The following is a 26,834-nucleotide window of genomic DNA, read 5'->3' as shown; positions in this document are numbered from 1 at the left end:
TGGCTTCTTAAAACATCTCTAAGTTCAAATAGCATCAAATATCTACATCTGTTTGCAGTATCAAGTATTTAAAGCCTCATTCACAAAGGAATTCCCACTGCAAGCTCCAGTAAAAGATTTTTTGGAGCTGTCTCAATGTCCACAACTATCACTTAACCACAAATCTGGTGACTTCACAGGAAATGTTCTGCTACCCTTGAGCCTGACCTTAGCCCTGCCTGATCATGGACCAGGACAGTGTTTACTGACCAGCCCAGCACTGTCTCAGGACAGCTGGAGCACTGCTGAAAACACTGAGAGACTTTGGCAACTCACCCCTTAATGTTTATTGTGCCCCAAGCTCTAAAACCACACCAAACCCAAATTAATCCAAGTTTTAGTGCTATGTTTGGTTCTAAAAGGGTGTAATTTGAGCCATAGGGGCAGCTTTTACAAATATTTACCTTCTCATCTGTGTTGATGTATTTGTTGAACCTCTTGAATGCATCAATATTGAATTTCATCAGCTCTCCCAGAAGGTCAAAGTAACTCTGAAGCACATCCCGTGACTTGCACTCACTATCAACAATGCAGTAGAGAATATGCTGGCAGGGGAGGAAAACATGTTATTGCCACAGCTTAGTCCTAGCCAGCAGCACAACACAGACTGATTTCATCAGTATTTAAAGCATTTATCTGCAAGTTCTTGGGTGAGTGTATGCCACAATACCAAACTAAAGACAATGATTCAGATGAGTCTCCTGTTAAAATGAGCTCCCAGTGATGCAGGTTATACAAATGGCCACATGTGGCTGCCACAAGCAGAATTCACAGGTATTTTTTTAAGTCTTCCCAGTATTTATCACAGTTACACATGAATAAGGGCCAGTTTTTCATTTATTATTATTGCTGCATCTACTGTGATTTCTCCAGTAAACTGAGACCCTGACTTATCTCCCTGAGTGTTTATTCCCCCACTACTGCAAGGGGACAGCTTGAGTGGCCTTCATTTCCCTGCTGAGTTTTAAACCCATGGTAATATTTAACACTACATTTTTATCCACTTTTGGTTCACTGCACATAAATCCTTTTTGATTGCTCTGGAGGATGCCTGACAGAAACCTCCTTACCTCCAGGAGTCCTCTCTTGAGGAGGAACATCTGGTCTGCATAGGACGTGGTGCCTCGCAGGAAACTTTCAACCGCCCTTGCTTGCCAAAACCTGACAAAGAGAAGAAAGGAGGTGTTAGTTTTGGGGCAAGGGAAGTCCTTGATCACAACTGCAATTTCAATCCTGTTTTCTGATCTGTTTCATTCCACTCTGAAGCTGGAGTCAGACCTGCTGACCCTGCAGAAAATCACTGGCTGTGATTTCTTCACACCTGCACTGCCACCACAGCACAGCAAAGCCAGACCTTCCCACAGCCTATTCTCCAACATTCTCTGCTCTACGCTGGACAAAGCCAAAGCTACATCCCAGGGGTCTCAAACACCTCACCACAGGCAAAGGAACCCACCTGAAGGAGGATTCTGCTGGCTCCTTCTTCATGACCTGAAGCAGTCTGGTCAACAAACCTCTCTTCCCATCACAGACAAGGCTCCTGCAGCAGGTGAGAAATGACAGCTGAGTGGAAGGGCTGAGCAAGCACTGAGCACTGAACCCAGTCACTGCTCCAGAGCTCCTGATGATCAAAATCTCAGTATTGAAGTACACAGTACAAATATTGTGCTAGCTCTACCAAGAGAGGAGTTCTCCTCACTGCCCTTGGTAAATATCTGCAACACAACTTCCAAATATGTCCAAAATAAAAACTTTCTCTCAGAATTTTAATGATTTCAGATATAGCAATTCACACCTTGTGTGAATCAAGAGATAGGAAAATAAAATACTACATTTGAGCTTAAGAATGAAAGAAACCCCTTCCCCCCCCCCCCCCCAAAAAAAAATGTAAAGGAAAGTCTAAATTCCATTTATGAGGCAGAGCAGAGTATGGAAAGCTGTGTGCTACATTAGGCTGTAAAACTGCAATTTTACTTGTATCAAACAACACCTTTGGTGGAGTATCCACCTGCATTAAACTCATACAGAAATAATGCCTTGAACTCATGTATCAAGAAAAGCAACATGAAAACTAAATGCTACGGGTGAAAAAAACCCCAAGTTCTTCCCAATTAGACACAGTATTATGATAATAACTGTAATCTAGAAATCCTCTTAGAGATTCCCTTTTGGAGTGAGGTAAATCTGCTCTGTGCAGACCAAGTCCCTGCTGATACCCTGGGAGTATTCTGACAAAATAAATTCTGCAAGCAACCTTCTCTGCTGAGCTTTATACACCAGAATCATGTATTAAAAGAGATTATTAGATCAAAACAGTGCATCTAACAGATACTCAAATGCAACAGAAGTGATTCTGTAAGTGGTTTAACATGTTAATCTAATTTAGCTTATTCTGGTTATTAGCTGCTCTTAAAATACTCTGGGCAGACACTTGGATGTGTTCATGCAGTCAGGAAATGGACATTTATGTGTGCACACACTGCTCCTGAATGCCAGAACAATTAAATGATTTGAGGGATCACAGTTTACTTTCCAGGTCTGTCTGCAATGCCTGACCTGAGGAAGGTCAGGCAGGCAGAGCCAGCACATCCTAGTGAAGTTTGAGCCATGAGCTCAAACCCTCTTTTTAGGGGTTCTAAAGTTGCTTTTGTTTCTACAGCACCTTATTCTGAGCATGAGCACACCTGAGGTTTGCTAATGACCAAAAACATCCCACAAACCTGAACACCTCCCACTGAAAGGAGTCACTGAAATCAAAGTGTGGTGGACAGAGAGGTCAAACTAAACAGCTGATGCCAAACTGCCAGTCTAAGTGCTTCCAAAAATTCCTGACCAGGACCCTGATCCCCTCTCACCTGTCAGTGTTGACCACTGCATCCACTTCAGGGATGTTGGCTTTATGGGAGATTGCACTCAGCTCGTTCAGCTCCTGGCTGTTCAAAAGGAGATACTTGTTCCTAAAGCAGCGGGGGAGGAGGGGAGAAAAGCAAGATGAAATCAACAGGCAAAAATGCAATTCCATGAAAAGCAGAGCCACAGATCTGCGAGGGCTGCAGGACTGGGCAAGCTGTTTTCCCCTGGCTGCTCTTCACAGCATTCCCACTCTGCTCCCTGCACCAGGCCAGCCAGCTGCAGCTTGGGAAAACCTCCTCCAAAATTTACCAAATGCCACTCCCAACACTGACCAGCTTTGAGATGATGGCTCTTTGCTGACTTGTTTGGGATCTTATGGTTTGTAAATATTTTCTTCTTTTTTTTCATTAAAAAAAAAAAATCTAAGCAACATTTTGCTGAATTTCAGACCAAAATAATTACAAACCAGCAAACTTTTTCACAGCTTCGTGAAGTTTTTCTCTACCCTGCAGTGATTGTGCTTTTTAAGTAATAAATCTCTTTCTTAGTAAGAAAGCAGAAACTGCAAAAAAGGACTCAGTCATCCTGGTATTTTATTATCTGAGCAAACTTTACCCCGGAAATATTTAAAAACATCATGAAAAGTAAAGATCCAAATAAAAATGGATATAGATCCCAGGAATGTACATGAATTCTTTATCAAATACTGAACTTTTCATAATGAAAATAAATTATTTTGTCTGTAAAGTGAACTAACTGCAGAATAAATCTGACAGAGTAGAAATGTAGTCCAGGGGTCCCCTTTGCCCAATGGCAGTGTGCTCCATGAGAGTCCTTCTGCTTTCAAGTGTTCAAAATCAGACAGCAAAGATTCCTTTTCAGGAAAGCTCAGGGGGCAGAGGATGCAGTGATGAGTGTGAGGCTCCTTTTTGCTTTCAACACCCTCATCAGATTGGTGCTCTTGTGTACAGCTTCCTGTCGGAACTCAAAATGTCCCTCAGACATTTTTAAAAGTTCCAAGCCCAAGACAGAAGCATTTAAAACCCTAGCAGACAGCTGAAAACAGCTGTAATTTTAAATTTAAGCCAAGAAATGATTTACCAACTTCACAAGAAAGACAAAAAGTCACAAAAATTTAGATATTATAGTAGAAATAATCACAAAGTAAAAATAAAAAATTTAATACTATACAGAAGAATTGTAATACCTATACAAAGAAATTTCTATTTTATACATAGAGGTCAAAAGTTTTAAGATAAAAAAATTTAAGCCAGTCCTATCCTTCCTCTTTCTTCTTCTTTACCTCCATATTTTTAATAATGTTAGCACTCACAAATTAGTTTAAAATAGAAAACACTATTTAATATAAATAATAAGTATTAAAAAAAAAAGATAAACATTTATCACATAATGTACCATATAAAAGATAACAACAGCCAAAAGCAAAAAAAAAAATCAAAAATCAGAAAAAAAAAATATATGTACCTTTACTTAAACTACTAACCAAACCACATCAATCTAAAAAACCAATCTTCTAAATAACTTACAATAAACTACCTTAAAACCAAACAACAAAAAACTACTAAGCCTTTCTTTAAAAACACAAATTAAAAAAAAAAAATTTCCACCACACAAAGTCACCCCAAACTAAAATAATCTTCAACAGCTTCCTTTGATGTGGACTGAACAGGTTTCTGCAATGAGAACAGAGCCCTTCTCTCCCTGCAATACACATCTCTGCAAATCTGGTTTGGACACAATTTCACTGAATAAATATCAGCATAAGTGTACTTTGCTCTCATCTTGTCCTCAGTTAACTCTGTGTTATCTGTGATTTCATAGAAAGTTTGTGTAATTATTTAAACCCCCCCAAACAGATTCCACACATTCCACTTGCTCAAATGTTACAGCTGGGAGCTGTTTTCTGCTCAAACAAGCCTGAGATCTTTGTAGCAGCTGCTTAAATAGTAAAATCACCTGAGAGATTTTACTGGAAAACCTGGAGCAATTCCCAGGCAAACAATGTCTTGCATGAAGGATTTACAACAGGTCAGCATTCCCTCCCTGTCTGTGTCCAGCAGCTCTGCATTCTCAAAGCTAATATTCCACAATCAAAAAGGCTGAGATTTGAAATCTATCCAACAGGACTAAAATCCTGCACAAAAATACCAGCCTGGCTCTGGGAATGAGCAGCACCTCAAGTGCAACATGCCTCTAACACAGGAGTGTGTGAGGAAGTGGAACCATCTCCCAGGACTGAATGAGAGCAACAGGATCAGATGGAATGCAGGATGCAATTCCACAAGTCTCAAACACCTCTGTACCAGCAGCACAGCACTAAATATTAAATAACCCCAAGCAAACTGCACCACCCCTCCTACTATTCCAGCACACCCAAGTTTTCCTAAGGATTTATTTTGAAGACAGACAGGAGATTTCTTCCTATTTCCCTGGCTCACTGTCAGCTCTGGGTAGAAGGCAAAAAAGAAGCAAGCTGCCTCCTTATTCCTTCAGCCAGAAAGTGTTAACTCATCCTGTACATGTTTCAGCTCAACACAAAACAAAATGGGCTGGGTTTAACCACACCAGACATATTCAGACATGCCCACCACAGAGCAAATTCTTAAGCTGTTACAGCAAGAGCTGAAAGGAACATGAAGTTTAGGGACAGCACAACATTCTCTTCGTGTGGAGCCTGCCTTGTGCCCAGGACACCTGGAACCACAGCCAGGCAAACCAAGCTACAACCCACCACAGCTTCTCATACTCACTCATGGTGGTCACTGAAGCTCTGAAGAAGCCTCAAGAATTGTATCTTTAAAGTAATGTCCTAAAAGGAGACAAGAAAGGTGAAAAAGAAATCATTGCTTTAGAATTTTTGGCTATCATTTGTTACCAAGCAGGTATGAAACAGCTGAATGGAAAACCTTTCCAAATCAAACCCCTTTGGACAGCAGAGCAAGTGACTGGCATAAATGGAGAGGCTGCACTTCCCAAAACAGAAGTGGAGACTGCCTCCAAGCCTATGCACTAACAGGTAATAATTCCTTCTCACTGCAAAGGCAAAAAAGCTTATAATTGTATGGATCAATTCAGAATGTCTAGGTTGGGGAAAAAAAAAAAAAAAAAAGTGTCCAACATAAAACATAAAACCCAACCCCCTAAACCTGACTGTAGCACAATTTGTACTCTGTGCCTCTCCTAGGTATCATTTCTTTGAATTTTGGTTGTCTTCTACCTCTGGCCTCCAGGGTCCACGTATTTACTTTCTCAGTTCCCAAAATGGACATGTTCCTTAAAATCAACAAACTAATTAGGAGAGAAGGGAGAGGCTAAATTGGCCTTGCTACAATGCTAACATGAGCCAAGATAGACTTCAGTGAAATCAATAATCCCCCAAAATCTAAATGCTATCACATCTCAAGTCATTGATGATAACAACACCCAGTTACTCAGCACAGCTCCTCAGAATTGTGTGCCAGGATGAAAATCCACTACAGAAGTGCAGAGGTTCCTCACCGGGCTGCAGTCACAGTTCTGGTTGTGTCCATGCAGAACCAGGGCTGAGGCTGAGTGCTTCCTCCAGATGAGTTTGTCAAACAGGTTATTGAGGCCAGGAATGAGTCTGAACTCTGCTATCATTTTATGAACCTGGGGAACAAGAGAGGTACAGACACGTCTGCTCCAGCTCAAACACAGATTTAATGTAGCCTGCAAACAGATGGGCACAGTGATGTCATTTTCCAACAAAAGGATGTGAATTCTTGCCTCAAACACCAAGTGTTTGTGTTAACCACAGGGCAGCAGTTTCCATTTGGTGGATGTGAACAGAAAACAGACATTTCAGGATAAAGTTCTTCACCAGCGCTTCAATTAACCACTGTGTCTCTGGAAGCAGCTTTGGGCATCAGGACATCACTCCTAGCACACTGAAAATGCACCTACACCAAACAGCTGAGCTGGGGATATTCTGCAGCCACTCAATCCCCTGAGTGTCCTTTCCCTTTGCAGACACACGGCTGCAGCTCAGGCAGGCCTCTGATGACAACAAAACCCATCCAATATTGGTTTTGTTCTCGTGACCTGAGCAGGAGTCCTGAGCAGAGTCCAGCAGGAACACAACCACACCACACTACTCCTTCAGGTTAAAGAGAAGCTGAACTTTAGAGAAAAAAAAAAAGTCAAATTGCTCAGGTTCGTTTATCAGTCTGCCTGGTACATCTTTTTTATTAATATAAAAAAGCTAATAATTTTGGTGTGAACAGCTTCAGTCCAAGCTGGGATACTTTTGATATAAAGAATTTAGAAGATGAGGAGTAAGGGAAACAGAAAGCTGTATTATTAGCTGTAGGCTTACTACAAGCATTATTCCTTGAGATGTGGTTTCAAATGAAAACCACATGACTGGAATATACAACATTCTGCAAAAATTAAGTGTCCAAGTAATGGACATGTTCCTTAAAATCAACAAACACAATTACTTAAAAATACCCCAGGTTGTCCCAGGATCCAGATCTGTGACCATCAGCATTTCAAGCAGATCAATCTACTTTTTTCTATTTACTCATATACCTGAATGAATCAAAATATCTGAAGCTGATGCTGATTTATAGGTTTTAGTTCTAGTCTGCAGCACAGCTGATGGCTTTTTGCACTCCTCTTGGCTGTAGCACCAGCTGTCCCACCTTGATGGAAGTCACATTCCTGTTGCTGAACACCTCAATTACACACCTGAGGAGCATCCAGCTCCTTCCCACCCCACCCATGCTGCCCTGACAGACTTCTGAGCCTGGAGGCCTCTGCTGCTCCATTACTCTGAAACACTCTTGGACACTTTGGTTTAGTCACAAAAGCAGCTCTGAGGAATGTCTCTGAACAAAGTGTTCCCTGTAGTGTCCCTGTCCCTCTGTGGCACAGGCACAACAGGAGGAAGCCAAGAGCATGAGCTGCCTGCAAGAGCCTCACCCCTCACTACAGGAACAACTCTCTGTTTCAACTCCTGAATCTGCTCCTCTCCAAATGACTCTGATTTCAAACCTGTGCAGTTTAGTTTGCTCAGCTCTGAATCTCACCTGACCAAGCTCTTCAGTCATGTCACTGCCTCTGCAGCACTCTCTCCCAGAGCCCAAACTCATTACAATTACTCTGCCTGAGGATGCCAAGACAATCCCTGCTCTATATTCAACCTTCAAGCTACTTTGGCTTTTTCCTGCTGCCATCCAGCTTCACAGGAATTGCTCTGTTGCTTTCTCAACACTAAAACTGTCTCTGCTAAGCTGAGTTTCTTTGTGTGCAGTGTGGCTCCCTACAGCAGGAGCAAGGAAATCAGCTGATGGCTGTTCACCACAACACAGACACGCAGGACAGCCTAGAAAAATACATAAGGAGAGTAATTTAGGGTGTGACCATAATGAGAAGGCAGCAAAGGCCCAGATCTGCAGAGAAACATCACTTATTCCCAAGGGTGAGATCATCCCCAACATGGCAACAGGAGGAGCTAAGTCACTGCTACCACAGTTATCAATTTATGCAAATTAGACAACAATCAAGTTTAAAACAAGCATTCAGAGATTCATTTGGGGACAGGTTGAGTTTGGGAGGCTGCACCTTGCTTCCAGCAAATGCCAGACTATTATGTTGATTATTACAGCAGACTGAAGCAGGGTTGTGATGCCCTTAATAAAATTTCTATGCAAAAAGAATCCAATCTAAAACCAGCAAGTTCTTTGGCTGCTCAGACTGGTACAACAGATCCTGTTCTTTTTTCCTTCAAAGAAAAGAGAGAGCAAAAAGCAGCTGAAATGCTTGTTGGAGGGTGCTATTGCACACTGCTGTGCCTGCATTCCAGAGCTTCCCATGGAGAACAGCTCAGCTCCAGCCCTGCCTGTGCCTGGCTCTCAGGAAGGGCAGGGGAGTCACATCTGCCACAAAAGTCTTATGCAGATTAGCAAAGATGTAGCATGTGTTTTAAAGGCAGAGGATTTCTCAAAACAGGGACAATCTCCCCCCCCCCCCCCCAAAACAAAAACAAAACCCAAACAAAACCCTAAAACAAACAAACAAACTAAAAAAACCCTGGCTCTGGACAATAAGTGTTTGGGAATGCAGTAACTCAAATCCTCCAAGAATTCAACTCCAGTCCTGAATCAGTCCTGGAAGTGAACTGCAAGCTACCTTGATCCTTAGTTTCCCCATCTGCAGAGGAGCAGAAATAGCAGATGAAGGGTAAGAGTTGTGTTCCCAGGAAATTAAAACGTAGGTTCATCCTCAAAGCTAGCTGCTTCAGCAGCAGATTTTTGCCTTGTCACATTTGACAGACACACAACAGAAGTGACCCAGGGAGGGAAAGAATCCAGCACCTCCATCTCCCTCCAACAGCAACAGGATGAGTGCAGGCTGCAAGCAATTTCTGCAGAATCTACAAACCTGTATTCTTGTGGGGAACTCAGGCAGGGATGAATTATCTGCCTTGATACAATGGAAAAGAAAAAGTCCTTCCAATAGATGCATGTTCTGGTAGTTTCAGTTGTGTTTTGGGCTTTGTTTACATTTTATTTCATACCTAGCAGAAACAGCACTTCTAAAAGGAATGACAACATGATCAGGAGCTGTTTATGGTAGCGACTGTGGTGTCTGCAAGAATTACTGGTTCCCTCTGCTTCCTCTTATGCAGAATCTCCTTCTTTTAATGCCAAGTGTCTGCTCAGAATCACAAAATCCCAGGATGGTTTGGGATGGAAGGGATGTTAAAGCCCATCTCATTCCCCTGCCATGGGTAGGGACACCTTCCACCAGACCAGGCTGCTTCAAGCCCCAGCCTTGGACACCTCCAGGGATGGGAGGTCCACAAGCTCTGCTGTGGATTTGGGAGGTGGGTTATGTTTGGGACTGAGCTATAACTGCACCTGTATTCAGATTAAGAGATTTAGGAGATTGCCCTGGGGGGTGCTTGTGACTGATACCTGGGAGGTTACTGAGAGAAAACAAAACACTCCAGATAAATGTGCTCCAACCCCTGCCTGACACAACAGCTTTCAAATAACTCACACCAGCTTGGTGTGTCCAGGACCTCTGAATGGCCCTGCTATGCCAAGCTCTGCTGAGCTGAGCAGACTGCCAAAGCTGGAAACCTGTCAAAACCTCATCAAGGATTGCTTTGCTTTTCCCTTCACAACCTGCTTTTGACCCATTTAAATCAAACCCTAGCTGAGCTGCAGTGACTGGTTCTTCATAAGCCTGTGTGAAGTAGGGAATTTTCTTTGTTTTTTCCATTTCAAAAGGAAGAAAGGCAAAGGAACAGATGAGTGAGATTTGCAGGCAGTGAGCAGTGCTGGCAGTACTGAAGTGCACCTTCCCAGCTGGGAGTTTAACAGCATGCTCACACTTTGCTAAGTCATGGCAATATGCTGCAAAAATCAAAAGTGAAAGGAGCCAAAGGGTAAGGCCTGAAGGGGCTCCATCCAAACTGGTCACCAAGGCACCAGGAGCAGGGAGAACACCTGACTGCAGCTCCTGCATCACCCAGGTACCCACACAGCTCCTGACACAGGAGGCATCCTCCTGCATCCCTCATGCACCAGAGCAGAGCTCTGCAGAGCAGTGTGTGAGCAGCCCTGCCCCAGCTGTTCCCAGGGAAATGCTGCCTGTTTTCTGGCCAGGCTGCCAGGATGGACTGCCCAGCTTTGTACCCTGGTGTTTCTGTGTCCATGACCTCACTCAGGTTTAAAGAGACACCGAGTGTGAGTGTGGGCACGCACTGGGGCTCACCTGATTCCTCTGCCTGCCCATGAGCAGCACACAGAGAACATACAGCACCTCCAGCTTGTACATGATCTCGTGCATGATCTTCATGGACTGGGGCAGCTGTGTCCTTGTGGAGGTGTTGGCCAGTCCACTCTCATCTGAAGACTCTGAAAAAGATGGCAAAGATGTGAGACTGAGGCAGCTTCAACAAAAAGGATTTGTTACAGTTGTTACTTTTACACTGAACACTGCAGATACAGGAACAGTACATCTGCTGGAATGTTCTTCTTAACTAAAAATAGTAATGTACAGCAAATAACCAATTTGAATTACGTGCTAGAGAAAAAATATAGCTGAAAATTTAGAGGCAATAAAATCAGCATCTCCATAAAATAAGCAGGCTCACCTAAATGAATTAACAGACTACTGCACCAGGGCATGGCAGAAAGGTAATAAAAGTAGATGGGAGATTATCAGAAGCACTTACTATTAAATCTACTTTCATTTCATACCTCAGTACAAGTATTCTTAGGCCACGGTTAAATAAATTTCATAACCTTAGAAAGAATTACACAGCTAAGAGCAGAAACAGGAATATGAAGTACTTTGAGTTCTACCAGACATACATTGCATTTTTGTCATACCAAAGGATGAAGAAACAAACCACACATGTGCTCCAAAGCATTTTCCTAAGGTTGTATTAACTTCCACTGGAGCAATTATTTTTTTTTCCAATTAACTTATTTAATTTAGCTGGAACTACCTTTTCTTTTTAAAGAAGGGGCCACATGCTTGGTATAAAGCATTTGAACCCAAAGCTGTGAGCCAAAGTTTTTGAGTAAAATGCTGGTGAAGCCACTCAGCTCAGGAGGGTTATTTTAATCACTGCAGAGGAGGTTAGGGCTGAGGATGCACAGCATTTCAGTGTTAGCTAGGCATGCAAAGGGCACACACTGCTGGAGGGTCTCTCCTTTGGCTAATTTTAATTCAATCAAAAAATCAGTGCTACATGAGAACAAAACAGGAGTCAGACCTAAATGTTGATATGTGAGCCCTCCATGCAAGAAAAGGGGAATCAGGACCAGATGAAGGAAAAAACAACACATGGCAAGGTTAAGAAAGGAAACACAAGGAAAGGTTAAGACATGCATCAGCTGCTGGTGGGTGGAGGGATGCAAGCCAGGTACCTGTACTGCTCTGCTCTGCCTCTTCATTTGCCACTCTCATCAGTGCATCCAGCACCAGGGCATTGTCCAGCCAGGTGTACCACTCCTCCAGCTCCTGCAGGAAGCTGGAAGTCCCTGTTGTTTCAGACACTTTCCGTGTGGCCAGTTTGCACAACCGCTCGATGAAGCCTGGAATATTCAGAAGTGTAGCTGGAAAAAAAAAAAAGAAAAAAGAGAGAAATAATTTTATTACAATTCAAGATCACCACAAGGTACCAGCATATCTACTTTAGGAATACAGAAGTGTGTGGTTAAAAAGATCTGGTTAAAAAGAACTGAAGATGAAAGAACTCAGCACACTCTCCTGTTAACGACTGGAAGAGAGCATCTATACCCCAGCAATAATTCAGTGCTGCTCTCCAGTCTTATCAAGCTACTGATCTGGCTCAAAACTAAGCTGGCAGAAATAAAGCAGCAGCCTTTGGAAGGGGCAGCTACACCTCCCCTTTCCTCCTTCATTTTCCCTCCTGTGGTGCTGGTCTGTAGTGACTGAACTGGCTCCCTGCAGCAGTGGAGAGGGAAGCTGACAGCTTCTCAAGTGCCAGGCTCCTGAATTAGCTCCTCATGGAGCAAAACAGGTGGAGAAAACACCACAGCAGCCCCAGGTGAGAGGGTTTCAACTGTGGAGCTGCACCCTCAGAAAGAGCAGTGCAAAGACAGAAGTCACTGCTCTGCAAAATGTTTGGGGAGGTGCATTTTTGCCTTCAAGAAAAACTTAATTACAGGACCTATTTATTAAATATACATGGCTAAAGCTTCACTTCCCACTTGCAGGAGCAAGGAGAAAAGGTTAAAGAATTTGGCCATGAACATTACATGAAAAGGTTGCATCTCTGAAAGAATAAGCTCCATGATAATATTTTAAAAACAGAATATACTGTATAGCCTTAGAATCAAGTCTCTGATTGTGCCCATAAAAAATGATTAGCTAAACATTTGCTTGGCATGGGCCTATGCAAATATCTGCTTCAGAAGCCCAAAAGTTTTTCAGCACAGCAAGAGCTGAAAACAGCAGATTCTACATCTGATGGTATTTGAACTTTTTCAATTCCTTCTCATCCTTCTAGGCAAGACTTCTGCACCTCAGAAGTACTCAGCACAATAAGGAAAGCTGCACTGTGCCTAAAGTTAAGGCTGAAATTAGCCTCACAGGGCAACACAATTAATATTAAACACCAGGCAACGTAATTAATATTAAACACACTTCTCTTTTTGATAAAGACATCCTGTTCAGGACAACATCAGATAAAATCAGAGAAGGAGCTGCTCCAACAACAACCACACTGCAGGCAGCTTTAGTTCAGGAATTCATATTTTATGGAGGACACAGAATTATTGAGAGCTGCTAATGGGAAGTCTATGGATGTGGCTAAGGCACAGAAAACATATCCAATTATTTTAAGCCACTCAGAGAATGCTGAAATGACAGAAATTAACCCACCTAATTAGCAACACCACATGAAACCAAATGCTACAAAGTTCCACTAACAGGAAACATTATTTTTAGGAAACAATCTGAGGGGAGTGAATCAAGAAAAATGCTTTGTAAGACACAACACTTTCAGTATCTTTCAGAAACAACACTGTGTGACGCTGAGAAGAGGAAAACTTTATACATGGCTGAGATTATTCTGATTTGTTACAGCACAACAATTACCTTGATTAATTTCAGCTCGGGAAGGGCCCAAGTTTTTTTTCTGCTGGGCATTTTTGGCCAGAAGTGTGTGCTTGTCATCACTGCCCGTGTCGAGCTCCGAGATGGTGACAGCCAGGATCCTGCAGAAGTTGGCCAGCTGCTGCTGGTCAAAGCTGGACACCAGGCTGGCCAGGTTGGGAATATCATCCAGCTGGATCATTTCCTGGAGGAGGCAACACCAGCTCAGTCACACGGGATGGTCAATAAGTGAACACAGCCAGATCCTCCCTGGGGAGCTCTCTGGGTTATTCCAGTGTAGCAAAGGAGAAGCAGCTGGCATTTACAACAGCTGTCAGGCTTAGCAATTCCAAAAGTACAGATATCCAGATTTTAAATACTATTTTTATATTTACAAAAATGTGAGGGCCTTTTAAAACTAAAAACCCATAAAACCACAGCCTAATTTAATACATAAATTATGTTTAGGTATTAGATGTTTCAATTTTATTTTCCAGTCCTTTCTTTTCTTTGAAACTCACAGATAAGAATTTCTAAATTATTTCTCAGTCTTTTCATCAGGAGTTCTTTTTAATAAACAGATGTTGAAAACAGCTTTCAGAAAAAAAAATATTCAGATAAACTAAGCTTGTTTCCTATTTCAGGAAGAACATCAACCTCAATCCTGTTCTAAATAATAAAGTATCAGGTTACAGACTCATGGTCTTCTCAACAAAATGTACACAGACTCTTTCCAATAAAGGTTTTCCCAAGGTTACACCTCGAGTATTTTACTTGCATCTCATCGGGGCACTGAGTTGCAATGGTGCAGGTAAGTAAGTTCAATAACCAGGTTTGTGCAGAAGATTTAAGTGCCCTGTGTCCCCAGCCTACAACTTCTCAGAGAGGTGACAAACACCCAGGAATGCACAGCAAACCTGCCAGATGTGAGGAAGAGAAGTGAAATATGTCAAATACAATCAGCAGGCAAGGATGAACACTGAATTTTTATGAGGTTCATTTTCTTTGTAACATGGGCTATTCGTTAATGACTCAGACCATGGGGACACAGCTGCCACCATTCTCTGAACCAGGCAAATGCACTACAGCTATGACACCACAGGAATAGTTTGGCTTCCTTATGAGAAGTGATTGAAGTTAATTACCACTGTGAACAGGCAGGTTTCAAATAACCTACAAGAAGTGAGAATGGCAGCTTGGAGGACTATCCTCAGCAACTCTGCAGAGAAACAGCTCTTTGCTCCAGTGAGCTGAAAAGCTAACCAAATGATATTAAGAAAGCAGTAACTAACCTTTTTAACTCCCAGGATATCTTCAATGAGTGTTGCAGTTTGTAGGAATGTCTTTTTGTTTGTCATCAGTGTAAACAGGAACAACACAAAGTCGTTTCTCTCTGCCAGCCGCCTCGTGACTCCTTCAGTCTGGAAAGGAGCACACACAGGGCCAGTGAGAGCCCACCCCGAGCAGCCACACGGCACAGCATGTGCAGAACAGCCCTACAGATGATGTGGTGCTGAGCCAGCTGCTCCTGAAACCAGGGAACGTTGTGTTTGTGGCAACCAAAACCATCTCCAGTCCTGGTTAGGAGTCAGCGTGGCACTGGCAATAACAGGGAATGAATGAGAGGCTTCACCTCAAGGCAGCTGTTTCCTTGTCTGAATTTAAAGGAAATCCTGCCCGGGCACACAGCACAGGGGCTGGGCTCTGCTTTGCCATACAAACTGTGCCCAGCTCCAGGTCATGGTCTGCACACACAGCACCTCCTGAACACTCAGCACTGCTGTCTGAGCAACCTGCATCAAGCACTGGCCTGAAAGAACAAACCCTGAAGTCAGACTGAGGCAAGAAAATCCAAGTTTAAGGCTGCCTTTCCGAGCTCTGAGCTCTGCTGAGAGCACAGCCAGGCTTTCCTAGAACTCACTCCTTGCAAAGCTGTGTCTTATCCATGAGACACATTCCCATTGCTCACAGAACCAGACTAGCAAAGATAATTCCCCAATATTTACAGGTAAGCATAAAAACAGCTAGTATTACCCACAGACCATTTCTGTGATCCTGGGCACCTCTCATCCAATCCCAGCAAATACCAAAGTGAATTAAAACAGAGCAGCTAGTCTAGAAATTACAAACTTATTTTTTAGCATATCATGCTATCCTCAGTTTGCAAAAGTTGCATTACCTGCAGTTAAAAAAATAAATCAGCCAAGCCAAGGGAGAGTGTTCCCTCTCTTCCCTCTCCCATGTGTACACAGATCCTTATCAATGAGACATGATCTAGTAAGACTCAAACTCTGGAGATTAGACTGATGTTTTTGGAAGAGTTCCAAGCCACTAACTGTCTCTTTTTAAATTTTTTGTTAAACAGTGTTCCCTAGGTTATGGCATAATGAGGTGTGTGATGAAGTAAACAATCCTGAGGATGTTCCCTGCATGCATAATCTGAGGCCTTTTCTTTTAGCTTCAGGATTTTAATGATGAGGTATTTCCAGAGGCCTTTAACCCAGCACCTTCTTTTGCACTGATCTGCCACGACTGGACTGAACTGAACTAAAATCCAGCACATGGAGTTGTAGGATCAAATATAAAACCCTGTGCCAGCCCCAATTCTGAACAAGACCAGCTGTGGCTGGGCTTAACAGGCATCCATTCTCAGCTTCAGATTTTAAGCTGTAACATAACAAAGGCTGGCACAGCTTTCCTATGGAAATACAGAGACAGAAAGATCCAAACAAGGGAACTTAAGCTTGGCAATGTAGGTCAGAAAACAACTTATTTGAGCAAGACATCAAAATACAGAGTGATGCTGTATTTAACTGAAGGAATTTTAATGTACAGCTTCAGAGTAAGTTTAAATTATACTTAAAAGAGTCTGTTTATTGTCTTATCAAGCAGCACATGTAAAAAGTGACCAGAAGAGTTGTACTTACACATATACAGGTGTTGTACAGTATGCTTAAACAGTCCTTGATGAGGTCATCACTTACTGCAAAGGAGAGAGCAGACAGTCAGCAGCCATTCCCTGCCAAGAATCACCACTGGCATGGGAGGGACACAGAGAACTATGGGATGGGTGACAACTTCAGGCTGCCAGCTCAGAGAATACATGCAAATGCCTTATGGGATAGAAGCCACAAGAAACACTCTGCACCCGACCTCTTTACATGCTAAATTATTTTTCTATGGGGGAAAAAATGTCAGTTCATGCAGTTTTCTCCACTGGAAACTCATGCGTGTTTTCTCAGCACCTGGACTTCATAGAAAACCTTCCAATCTGCTTTGCCACAACATTTTAATATTTAAAATATGTTTTCAGTACAGATCTGCAATTGCCTAAAGCTCCAGTTCAAGGCACTTCACCTTTGAAGTTCCCTGGCTAGTGGGCACAGGGTGCACCATGACATTCCCTTCCCTCTGCAGGGCTCAGGGAAGCAGAGAATCCCACACAGGGGAAATGGAATCAGTGCAGCCAAGCTGCTCCAGCAGGAAAGCTGAGCTGCACTCACTGCACCCCCTCTCCCCACAGCAATGTGGAAATGAGCAGTCATGTAACAAAAAGCGTGCTGTTTTCTTGATCTACTCATCTTACAATCTCTGTAGCTCCCATTATATAAACAATGTTTTGTGGCTTATTATTAATAATTTTGCACTGTAGCTGTAGCCACAGGAACAAGAAGTTTCCACTGATTGCAGATTTAGTGCTTTGAGCCAAGTGTGTTGTGCTGAGTGCGTGAAGCTCCAGAACTGTGCCACAAAACAGGTGACTCTCCGAAATCCCAGCACGAATCAGTACCAGGGAGAACAAAGAAACCAGTGATTCACTCCTAAATGAATCAACAGGAAATTGCTGGGATGGAAAGGGAATAACAGAAAAATAGAACAATTTTTGTCTGAAACAGAAGCACCAGGCAAAATTGGGGAAAAGAAAAAGAGATAAACCATCTCTTTACTTACTTTTCTGCTTCTTTTTCTGTGTAATAAGAGTTGGTCTCATGAGGATTTCTACTAAAAGCTGTAAAAATAAGATAAGGAATTAAGGGAACGATCACTGACATACAAATAACCAATTAATTTGTCAGTGACAAACCCAAAGCTGTTTCTGCTGAAGTCACAGAGGTGAATAATGAAGGCTCTACAATCAAACCCCCACTGGTGTCAAAATCCTATTGACAAATTATAGTTGCATTTACCCCGAAGAAACAGTAAGAGCTGTACAAAATAATCTCCCACTGGTAAGTTTTAAATAATTTGAGCTTGCAAGGAATGTAATTTCACGTGCCTCCAGATAACATCAAGGATGGTGATCACAGGTCTCTTAAAATAAGGAATCTTAAGCAATAATCTGCAAAGGGATGCAAATTTTGTGAAGGCTTTCCCTAAATCCTGCCAGGCTTCAAAAACATTTCAGGTCCAGACAGAATTTAGCAGCTCCAGATTTTATCTTAGCACCAAAAAGCCACTGCTTGTGTACAGGGCCCTGTATGTGTATTTATATTTATATTATTGTTTAAGGAATATACAATCAGCTTTTCAAGCCCAGGACTGTGGTTCTGACTGATGTAGAACTGATTTTTCGTTGCTCTGGTCTACACCACTGGTTTGGCTTAAAACATTTGAAAAAAACAGCACTTCATTTAAAAATGAAAGTTGGCAAACAAAAGGAACTCATGACTTCTGCAAGAACTACTGTAAATGCCACTGTTTTTTTTTTTCCTATTTTGATTAACAGAAAGTGGCACAATTCTAATGCTTAACATTAAATTGGTAAAGTCATCCTGTAACTTGCATTTAGAAGCTTCAAAGACCTCACTGAAGGGATTTTTCAGTGGGATGATTATCATGCAGATCTTTTCATACTGAAAAAGCACACTTACATCGACTCCTCCAAACAAATCAAATGTGTATGTGTTTGGGAAACTGGACTCTTGAGCAGCTTTTCTGTCTTCTGTGACATAAACCATGGCTTCCATCGAGAGAAGGGGAGAAATTTCCTACATGTAGGAGAAAAATGAAGAGATGGTTCAAACAGAAAATTGTTCATCACTATAAACACAATTTCTGCTATCGGTGTGATCCACTGATTATTCATTACCTGTAACCCCAGCTCTTACTTCCCAGCCAATTTCTGACAGATACCATCATGCAGACAGCTTAAAAAATTAATACAGTATGATCACAGCAGACTTTAAAGAAAGTCACAACAAAATTATCTAAAGCTTTAGGAAGAAGGTGCAGCCAGTACCTTCAGGATGCTTTGGCACTGGGAGAAGTCGCTGTTTGGGTGGCTGTGCTCATACAGCTTCTGCAACAGCAAGGGGATCCCATTCCACTTTGCCTGTTTATCTCTCTCCTTCAGCAAGGCCTCTGTAATCTGCAAAAAAGAAGGATGTGATTCCCATGTGTCCAATGCTTCATAACCAGGAAAATAAGTTTATCACCCTCCTGGAAAAAGAGCTCACAAAATCCAGTACCTCCTTCACGCAGCAACTTATCCAGGACAGGCAGCTGTAGAATTTTACAGATGTAATGTATCTTGAGCAGCACAGGGCTTAAAGCAGATGTCACTTAGAGTCCATAATTCATTCTGTATTTTTATATTGACAGTGTAATTTAAAATGGCAACACATTAGTCTCTAAACAATTCCAGTAGCAGAACTCCAATTGACAGGTCAGTGAAGGAGGAAATGGGTGCCCTGACACTATCTCAAATTACATGGTCTAAGGTGTAGAATGCTGAGGATGGGAAGGCTTCATTACTTGATGCATTCAGCTAGAAAGGAGTATTTCCTCAGCCAAATCCCTGAAGTCATTGCTCACAGCAATAACCCAAACCACAAAGGTTTACAAGCAGGAACATATCAAAGAGAGAAAATTCCCTCTGTAGTCTTGGGCTGATTGTAAAAGGAGATCACCAACTAAATCAGCAGAACAACAACGCTGGGATTATCCTGAGAAACAGGCTACAACCACAAAAAAGAACACTTGGCATTTGCTACTATAGCTGTCCAAATTTTCGTCAATGTTTCTCCTTTTTCCCTAAAGTTAAAAAAAAAATCTTAATATTCATCACTGTGTTTAACACCTAAAAAAAAAAAAATTAGCACCACAAGACTAAAATATTCTGCTTAAAATCCACAAAAGATGCTTCGAAGCCTGAATACTTCCAGGCTAATGCCAGAAGATCTGTCAAGGAAGAGCTCAGGACAGTCAATTAAAATCCACCATCCAGTCAATGCTGACCAAACTTTAACTCCTTTCCTCTCTGATACTTCAGAGGTACCTACACCAACCCCAACACAGGGACTTACCCTTGTACACAGGAGAAGGTAAAGCAGACAACAATTCCAGCAGGAGTTTTGGCTGGGTTTACAAATGTTTTATGTACCCTCCAAATAAAAACAACAAAATAAAGAAAACCCCAATCCTCTGGTCAGCACCTCAAGGCAAACCTTAGAAAACAGAATGTCCTGAGCTGGGGGGGACCCACATGATCCCCCAGCCCAGCCCCATCCCTGCACAGACCCCCCAACAGCCCCACCCTGGGCACCCCTGGCAGCGCTGTCCCAACGCTCCTGGAGCTCTGGCAGCTTTGGGGATGTGCCCATCCCCTGGGGAGCCTGGGCAGTGCCAGCACCTCTGGGGAAGAGCCTTTCCCTGATCTCCAGCCTGAGCCTCCCCCGACACATTTGTGGGTTTGCTCTTACTCCCAGGCCCAAACCCCTAAGCTGCTCTCATTCTGCACCTTTCTGTGGGTAAGTGACATTTCCCTCCCAGCTGCTTAAATCTCGCTTATTTTTCCAGCCAAGACATCGTTCTCAGACACAGCTCAGTGCACAATTCCAAAGGGCCATTCAATTCCTGATCAGACAATTATATGCAAATATACTACAACTCCTGACTGAGAATTTAACCCTTTTCTCTGCTTGTTATACAGGAAGACCAGAAAACTGATTCAAGCTGAGAACTCAGCCTGGCAATGTAGCATATGTGGGTCCTCATCATCTTTAGAAGACTCCCAAGTACTCAGGACTCCTTTCCTGATGAAATGCCTCAATTTTTAGGTAAATAAGAACTTCAAGGGTCTTGAAGTACCAGGTTTTCTTGCTACAAGCAGTGACTGAAGCAGAATGAGCACACCTGGAACATAAAATTCTCTCCCGTTTTTAACTTTTCCCTGCTTTCTGAATCAGAGGAATCAACCAGCCCTGCTGGAGAACGACACACTTTCCTTCTGAGCAGGAGAAATAGCAGAGGACCAAACCAGAAAGCCAAGATCACTTCTCATAATCTGGGCTCTGGGTCAGCTCCTCAGAAGTCACAGATTCCTTTCCCCTTGAGATACCAAGCACAGAGTGAGCCAAAGGAGCTCTTCCACTGCCTCATCCCAGGTGTGGGAGGAGGACAAACCTACAGGCAGTGGGAGGAACAGGATTAATTGCTGGGCAAAGAGCAAAGAACACACAGCAAAATGCCAGGGAAAGAGTCCAACTCTCCAGCTCCAGCTGATGTGGAAGATACCACAGGCAGGGATGACGTGCACAGGCTGCAATCACAGGTTCCAGCAGCACAGAGCAGAATTCAGCACTTAAATGCTCTCAGGAAAGGCCAAAAGCCTTTAATTAACATTAAAACCTTGTGCTGGGTTTAACACCACACTGTTAATCACATGTATGCTTCTTGGTTTGGGGCAGGATCCATCTGAGCCAGCTCCACTCCCATTTCTGTACGAGCAAGGCTTCCTCTCCCTGCCCCAGGCTCTGAGAGGCAGCCACAGGAAACTTTCAGAACTGAAATTCTGAAAGGATGAAGCAAATGTTTCCTTGCTCTCATCATCTTTCTCTGCTTTCAAAAGAAAAAAAAAATTTAAAAGGTTTTCTTTCTCTTGATTTAACACATCTTTGGTTTCACTGCAAGCTCTGGCTTGTGGTCCCTGCTCTGTATTTGAGGCTACCCTGGCTCTGGATATTTCCATTGTGGCTGGGTGGTATTTGCCAATGCAAAGATTTTTGGATTCTGGGAAGGGATTACAATTCAATCAGACTTTGTGGAGCTGTCTTTCTTCACAGCCATTTGGGTTAAAAACTGCATTTCCTGTTTTCCATAACAAGAGCTAGTCAATGCTTTTCATTTATAAGAAAAAATGGTTTTCTTTTTGGGGAAATTTTACTGAATAGTCATCAAAACCAGCACTGAGTCTTTTGGGGCTCCTTTCCTCTGTGGAATTTTCTGGTCTCATTCAAGTACAAAAAGTGCAATCCAAACACTGATTTTCTTCATTCATGGAAAAGCTCTGGATAAAATACCTGAAATCTTGCAACAAAACTTGAGAAGTTACATACGATCTAGCAAGAAGGAGAGGCTGTAGCAGCCCAGCTGCAAGAGTTATCCATGAAAAGCCTGGATCTCCCCAAGTGCTGGCAGCTGGGTTTGGAATTGTCACGCCTTACTGGTGTTAGGACATGACAGAATAAGGATCACTTCTGAGAAAACAGGAGCAGCAGCACACAAACTTCTGTAAGAGCCAGGTACAGCAAACCAAACTGGTACAAACACCAGGACTCCACAGTCCCACAGTCCCAGATTGCTGCAACACATCCCAGCTGTGGCTCACAAAGAGAGAAACCCGAGGACAGCACACTGGGGCTCCCCGGAGTGGTTCTGTTCCAGGCTGATCCCTGCAAACACAGTGGCACACACCAGCTCATCCAGAGCTCCCAAGCTATGTCCCAGTGCAAAGCTGTCTGTACAATCCTGGTTTTACACCTGTGGTCTCCTGAATGCTGTTCCCCAGCCAGGTGATCACCAGCTCACCAGGACCATCCACATCCCCCCCGCTCCAGCTGCGCCTCGAAGCCATGGCAGCACAGATTTGCTGGAAGGGCAATCAGACACCTTGGAGAGGATTTAAATTCAGAGATAAAAAAAGTGTCACCAGCCCACCCACAGCAAGGTAGAACAGACTGAGTGGTTTTCTCTTTAAAATCTCCTAAGGAACTGGAGCTCAGGATTTCCCAGGAGATGACTCCAAAGACTGATAACTACTGTAGGAACACTTTCCAACTACAATTCAAATAACTTCTGTGCTAATTTTTCCTTACTTGACAGTATACAAAGGGCTGAAAAAAGACACTGCACCCAACTGTATTTATTTTAAATTTCTTTCTAATCTTACTGTCTTTTAAATCCCTTCAGGAATGATAGAATATGGAATACAGAATGTCCCATCTTGGAAGGGCCACACAAGGACTGTCAAGCCCAGCCCCATCCCTGCACAGACACCGCACCAACCCCACCCTGGGCATCCCTGGCACTGCTGTCCCAATGCCCTCGGAGCTCTGGCAGCCTCAGGGCTGTGCCCATTCCCTGGGGGGCCTGGCACCCTTTTTGGGAAGAACCTTTTCCTAATATCCAGCCTAAACCTCCCTTGATGGCATCGATTTGCAAGATGGTCAAAAAATAATTATGAATAATACCAGCATCTTCATGAAGTTATGCACTGGTATTTACCCAAATCCATCCCTTGACCAGTCTATCTTCCCTTTTACTTGCCCCCTCCACTCTGCTCATCCTCCAGGCACAGCAGTTCCAGCAGCACAGAAACAACTCTTCCCCCCTGCTCTGTGTCCATGCCCTGGCAAGAGCTCAGCATTGCCAAAACATTCCTTACTGCCCTGAGATCTCTTGCAGCTACAGTTGCTCCCAAATCTTTCCCTTTCCAGAGAGGATTTTCCTTCCCACCTCTGTTCCCACCCTGTGACAATACTCCTTGCCCTACAAAGCAAACCTCTGATTTTCCTAAGCCTGCCTCCACCCCTGCGCTGAGCTGTGGTCAGTGACACCTCTCCGTGTCTTCCCAAAACTGCTGACCAACAGCAGTGGTGACAGCAGCAGAAATACCAAGAGCTAATCCTCCCTTTGCTCTCCAGGGCAGGGCAAACAGTTTCCAAATAAAATTGTGTCTCTATTTCACATTTTACCCTTCAAACATTACACTGTCTTGCTGAGTGCTCGCTACAGGAGGGCGTTTGCTGTCAACTTTCAGAAAGTAAAACCAGTGACTCAGGTGTCCAGGCATCCTTCACAGCACTGAGGGGTTCCTGCTGTGACAGACTTCACAGCTATGACACATCACTTACAAGGTTTTCTTAATTCAATTTCTCATTGCAAACCATACATTAAGACTGGAAGTGCTTTAAAAAAAGTAGAATTTCCATTCTTGGGATTTTCCATGACCACTTCTGAAGTATATATTTAAATGTCTTGAAAGTTTAAAAAGAAACAGACACAAGATTGTGTATCTCAACAAAGAGATGCAAGCACATGGTTTCTATGTATTCTTAATAAAAATGAAGTATTTGCATATCCTTTCCTTCAACCTTTAAAGCTGTATCTTTTTAAAAAACCCAGGAAACTAATATTTGTGCAATTAAATGTTTAATTTTCCTCTGAACAGTAATTACTTAGGAAGTCATCTCTGACAGACTGCCAGGAGAATGATTATTCAGGATTTTGGGGAGTGCCTCACCATGCCAGCTTGGTATTCCATTTTCCTTTCCAGTTGCTAACAACCATCCATCAGCCTGGCTAAGCTGTCTCCTTCCTCACACTACTTTTCCCACTAAAGCCTGTAACCAAGGCAAATGACCCTGCAAGTTTTGGTTTAACACAGCAGATTACAGGAACACAGCTGCTGGCCCATTCTGGAAAGCATTCCAAGGAGAAGCTGAGCACTGCGGTCACTCACCAGCTGAGCTCTGACCAAACACAGGGCACAGCCCCACAAATATTAATCCTAAAAGGAAACTCAGCTGGGAGAAGTCTCTGTAAGAGCACTTATGTCCAGTCTCTTTCCAGCTCCTTGATTCTTCAAGTGCAGATCAAGATTCCCTTAGCTAGATTCCCTGTTTCTCCATCCTCCCCAGCCCTGCATGGGGGCCCCCATCTCCCCTCCTGCCAACCCAAAAGCCAGGCACGAACCCAGGGACACAGTGTCCTTGGATAAAACATGCCACTGCTTCCAGCCAGGCCTAACCATTCCCACAGCTCCCAGACTACAGCTCTGCTCACCAGCACTGCAAGAAGAGCTGGCCTACCAAGACAAGGAACAGGTCTCCTGAATCTCCAATCCCCACAGCACATTCCAGAGTGGGACAATTCCAACATCAGCAGCTCTCCAAACCCACCACAGGATCTATCAAATCAGAACAAAGCTAGTAATTTTTGCTTTGCTCACCTTACCCTCAGAGATGAACTAGTAAGTGTAACTGTATTAAAATTACATTAACTTCTCAGTTACTGCTTTTCCTCAGAGCTTCCTAAGTTTCTTCTTAAATTAATTTTGAAAGAAAACAAAATCTGTAGGGCCATCTAAGAAAAAGTAGAGGGATAAGGAGTATCACATCTACATTTTTCTTCTCACTTATCTTCAGCCACATAAAAAAATCAGACACCAGCACAGCTTAAGTCAAACACAGCCACTTTTTGAGCATTTCTAGTGCATGACAGAGCTCTGGTCCTGTTATATAACAAAAGCATGTCCAGGGTTTCCAACACTCCCTCACTGTCCTCCCCTGAAGAGGCCTAAGCCTGCTAACACCCACACAATTAGAGCTACTCAAGTGGATTATATTCACATGAATGTTGTTTTGTTGGTGCTCTTGTAAGGAGGAAACAAAAAGCTGACTCAAAATCAAAATCTTTTCTCAGGGTTAGAAAGCTACTACTGCTGATAACCTGCAATGGCAGGAGGTAGAAATCTGGATGTCTGAGAAAGAAAATATTTTCCTTCCACAGAGATTTTTTCAGAGTGAATAGGCACTATCCTGCTAAGGGAAGTGTCTGCTCCTAGGGATAGCAAAGCATGAAATACAGCTGGAAAAATGGACTCCTTTTTTCCATTCTGATTGTTTCAGCTAAGCCCTGGCAATCCTGAGAGTGAGAGCGGGCTGACACCCAGCTCTTGGGACTGCAGCAGGAGCATGTTAGTTTGGCAACAAATCCCTGGTTAGTCCATTATTACACTGCTCTGTCCACAGGGATTCCCAGAGCTGCACCTAAATATCTTCTGGTTTCATGCCATATCCATGTTGTTCACAGCTGGCTTGCAGCAGATTAAGTGTGCACTTCTTGCTAAGCAGATTTGAGCTCGATCAGCTGAGCCAGAGTGTTCTTAGCTTTCAAGGAACAGCAGCACAAAACTTGTCCCACAGCTGTGCCCCAAGGACAACACACCAGGCCCCTCACAAGCAATATTCTTCCTTATTAGAAATGTGTAACTTCTGGAAAGCTCTTCTGCCACTGGTTCACCAGTACCTGCACAGCCCCTTGCACTGGCTCTGTGCTCAGGACAGGGCAAACCCTGATCCAAGGTTATGCAATCTGATACCAACACTGAGGCTTGTGTGCAGGGCAGCAGCTGATGCCAGCAATATGGATAAAATGGATACAGGAACAAATAATGGCAGTATCTACTGAAATCTGCTTTAGCTAACCAACTTCTTATCACAGAATCATTTAGATTGGAAAAGGCCTCCAAGAGCATAGAGTCCAAGCTGTGACTGATCCCCACCTTATCACCCAGCTCAGAGCACAGAGTGCCATGTCCTGTTGTTTCCTGGACATCTCCAGGGATGGGGACTCCACCACCTCCCTGGGCAGCCCCTGACAATGCCTGACCCATCCTTTCCAGGAAGAAATTCCTCCTGATGTCCAACCTGAACCTCCCCTGGCACAGCCTGGGGCTCTTTCCTCTTGACCTGTCCCTGTTCCCTGGGAGCAGAGCCTGACCCTCACCTGGCTGTCCCCTCCTGTCAGGAAGTTGTGCAGAGCCAGATGTTCCCTCTGAGCCTCCTTTTCTCCAGGCTGAGCCCCGTTCCCAGCTCACTCAGCCACTCTTCATATGACTGACTCTCCAGCTCTGTTGCCCTTCTCTGAATAATTTATTACTAATAACAGAGCAAGACACCAACTGTCAAGGAGGAAGCCAAGGGCTCTGGGTAGGTGAGCACAGCAGGAACACGCACGGATCCAGATTTCAGAGCCTCAGCTGACCTCAAAACTGCCAGATATTCAGGGGGTGTTGCTGTCAAAAATGCTTCTATGTCCCTGTAAGATCAGAGTGATGAACTTTTAGATGCAGGCCTGTCAACAAGGATCCTTCCCAGCTCACAGCTAAGCCCCTACTTTCCTCATACAAAAATGGATCTTGAGATCACCTAAGAATAGTACACAAAGCTTTATTCAGGGCTGAATGCCACTGCTGCCCACGGCAGGCACCCCAGCACGGAACTGTGCTCCCCAGTCTCCCTGAATTAACATCCTGA

General features: G+C 43.4%; 1 protein-coding gene across 1 annotated transcript in view; it reads right to left on the bottom strand.

The window, feature by feature from the left end:
• The window catches only part of TRPC4AP (transient receptor potential cation channel subfamily C member 4 associated protein), a 34,532-nt gene that overhangs the window by 4,939 nt on the left and 2,759 nt on the right, over nucleotides 1–26,834 (bottom strand). The window contains exons 2-15 of the mRNA XM_030289013.4: nucleotides 18,755–18,883; nucleotides 18,387–18,503; nucleotides 17,467–17,524; nucleotides 16,443–16,498; nucleotides 14,808–14,936; nucleotides 13,519–13,720; nucleotides 11,823–12,011; nucleotides 10,660–10,802; nucleotides 6,412–6,543; nucleotides 5,664–5,722; nucleotides 2,895–2,996; nucleotides 1,496–1,579; nucleotides 1,110–1,200; nucleotides 444–584 (exon numbers count right to left, since the gene is read on the bottom strand). Of these exons, the coding sequence (XP_030144873.4) occupies nucleotides 444–584; nucleotides 1,110–1,200; nucleotides 1,496–1,579; nucleotides 2,895–2,996; nucleotides 5,664–5,722; nucleotides 6,412–6,543; nucleotides 10,660–10,802; nucleotides 11,823–12,011; nucleotides 13,519–13,720; nucleotides 14,808–14,936; nucleotides 16,443–16,498; nucleotides 17,467–17,524; nucleotides 18,387–18,503; nucleotides 18,755–18,883 (1,632 nt within the window). The remainder of the gene's footprint in view (nucleotides 1–443; nucleotides 585–1,109; nucleotides 1,201–1,495; nucleotides 1,580–2,894; nucleotides 2,997–5,663; nucleotides 5,723–6,411; nucleotides 6,544–10,659; nucleotides 10,803–11,822; nucleotides 12,012–13,518; nucleotides 13,721–14,807; nucleotides 14,937–16,442; nucleotides 16,499–17,466; nucleotides 17,525–18,386; nucleotides 18,504–18,754; nucleotides 18,884–26,834) is intronic.

The sequence above is a fragment of the Taeniopygia guttata genome, chromosome 20 (genome assembly GCF_048771995.1).
Source record: "Taeniopygia guttata chromosome 20, bTaeGut7.mat, whole genome shotgun sequence".
NCBI classification, from domain to species: domain Eukaryota; kingdom Metazoa; phylum Chordata; class Aves; order Passeriformes; family Estrildidae; genus Taeniopygia; species Taeniopygia guttata.
Note: the sequence above shows the minus strand (reverse complement) of the source record. Positions and strands in the feature narration are given on the sequence as shown.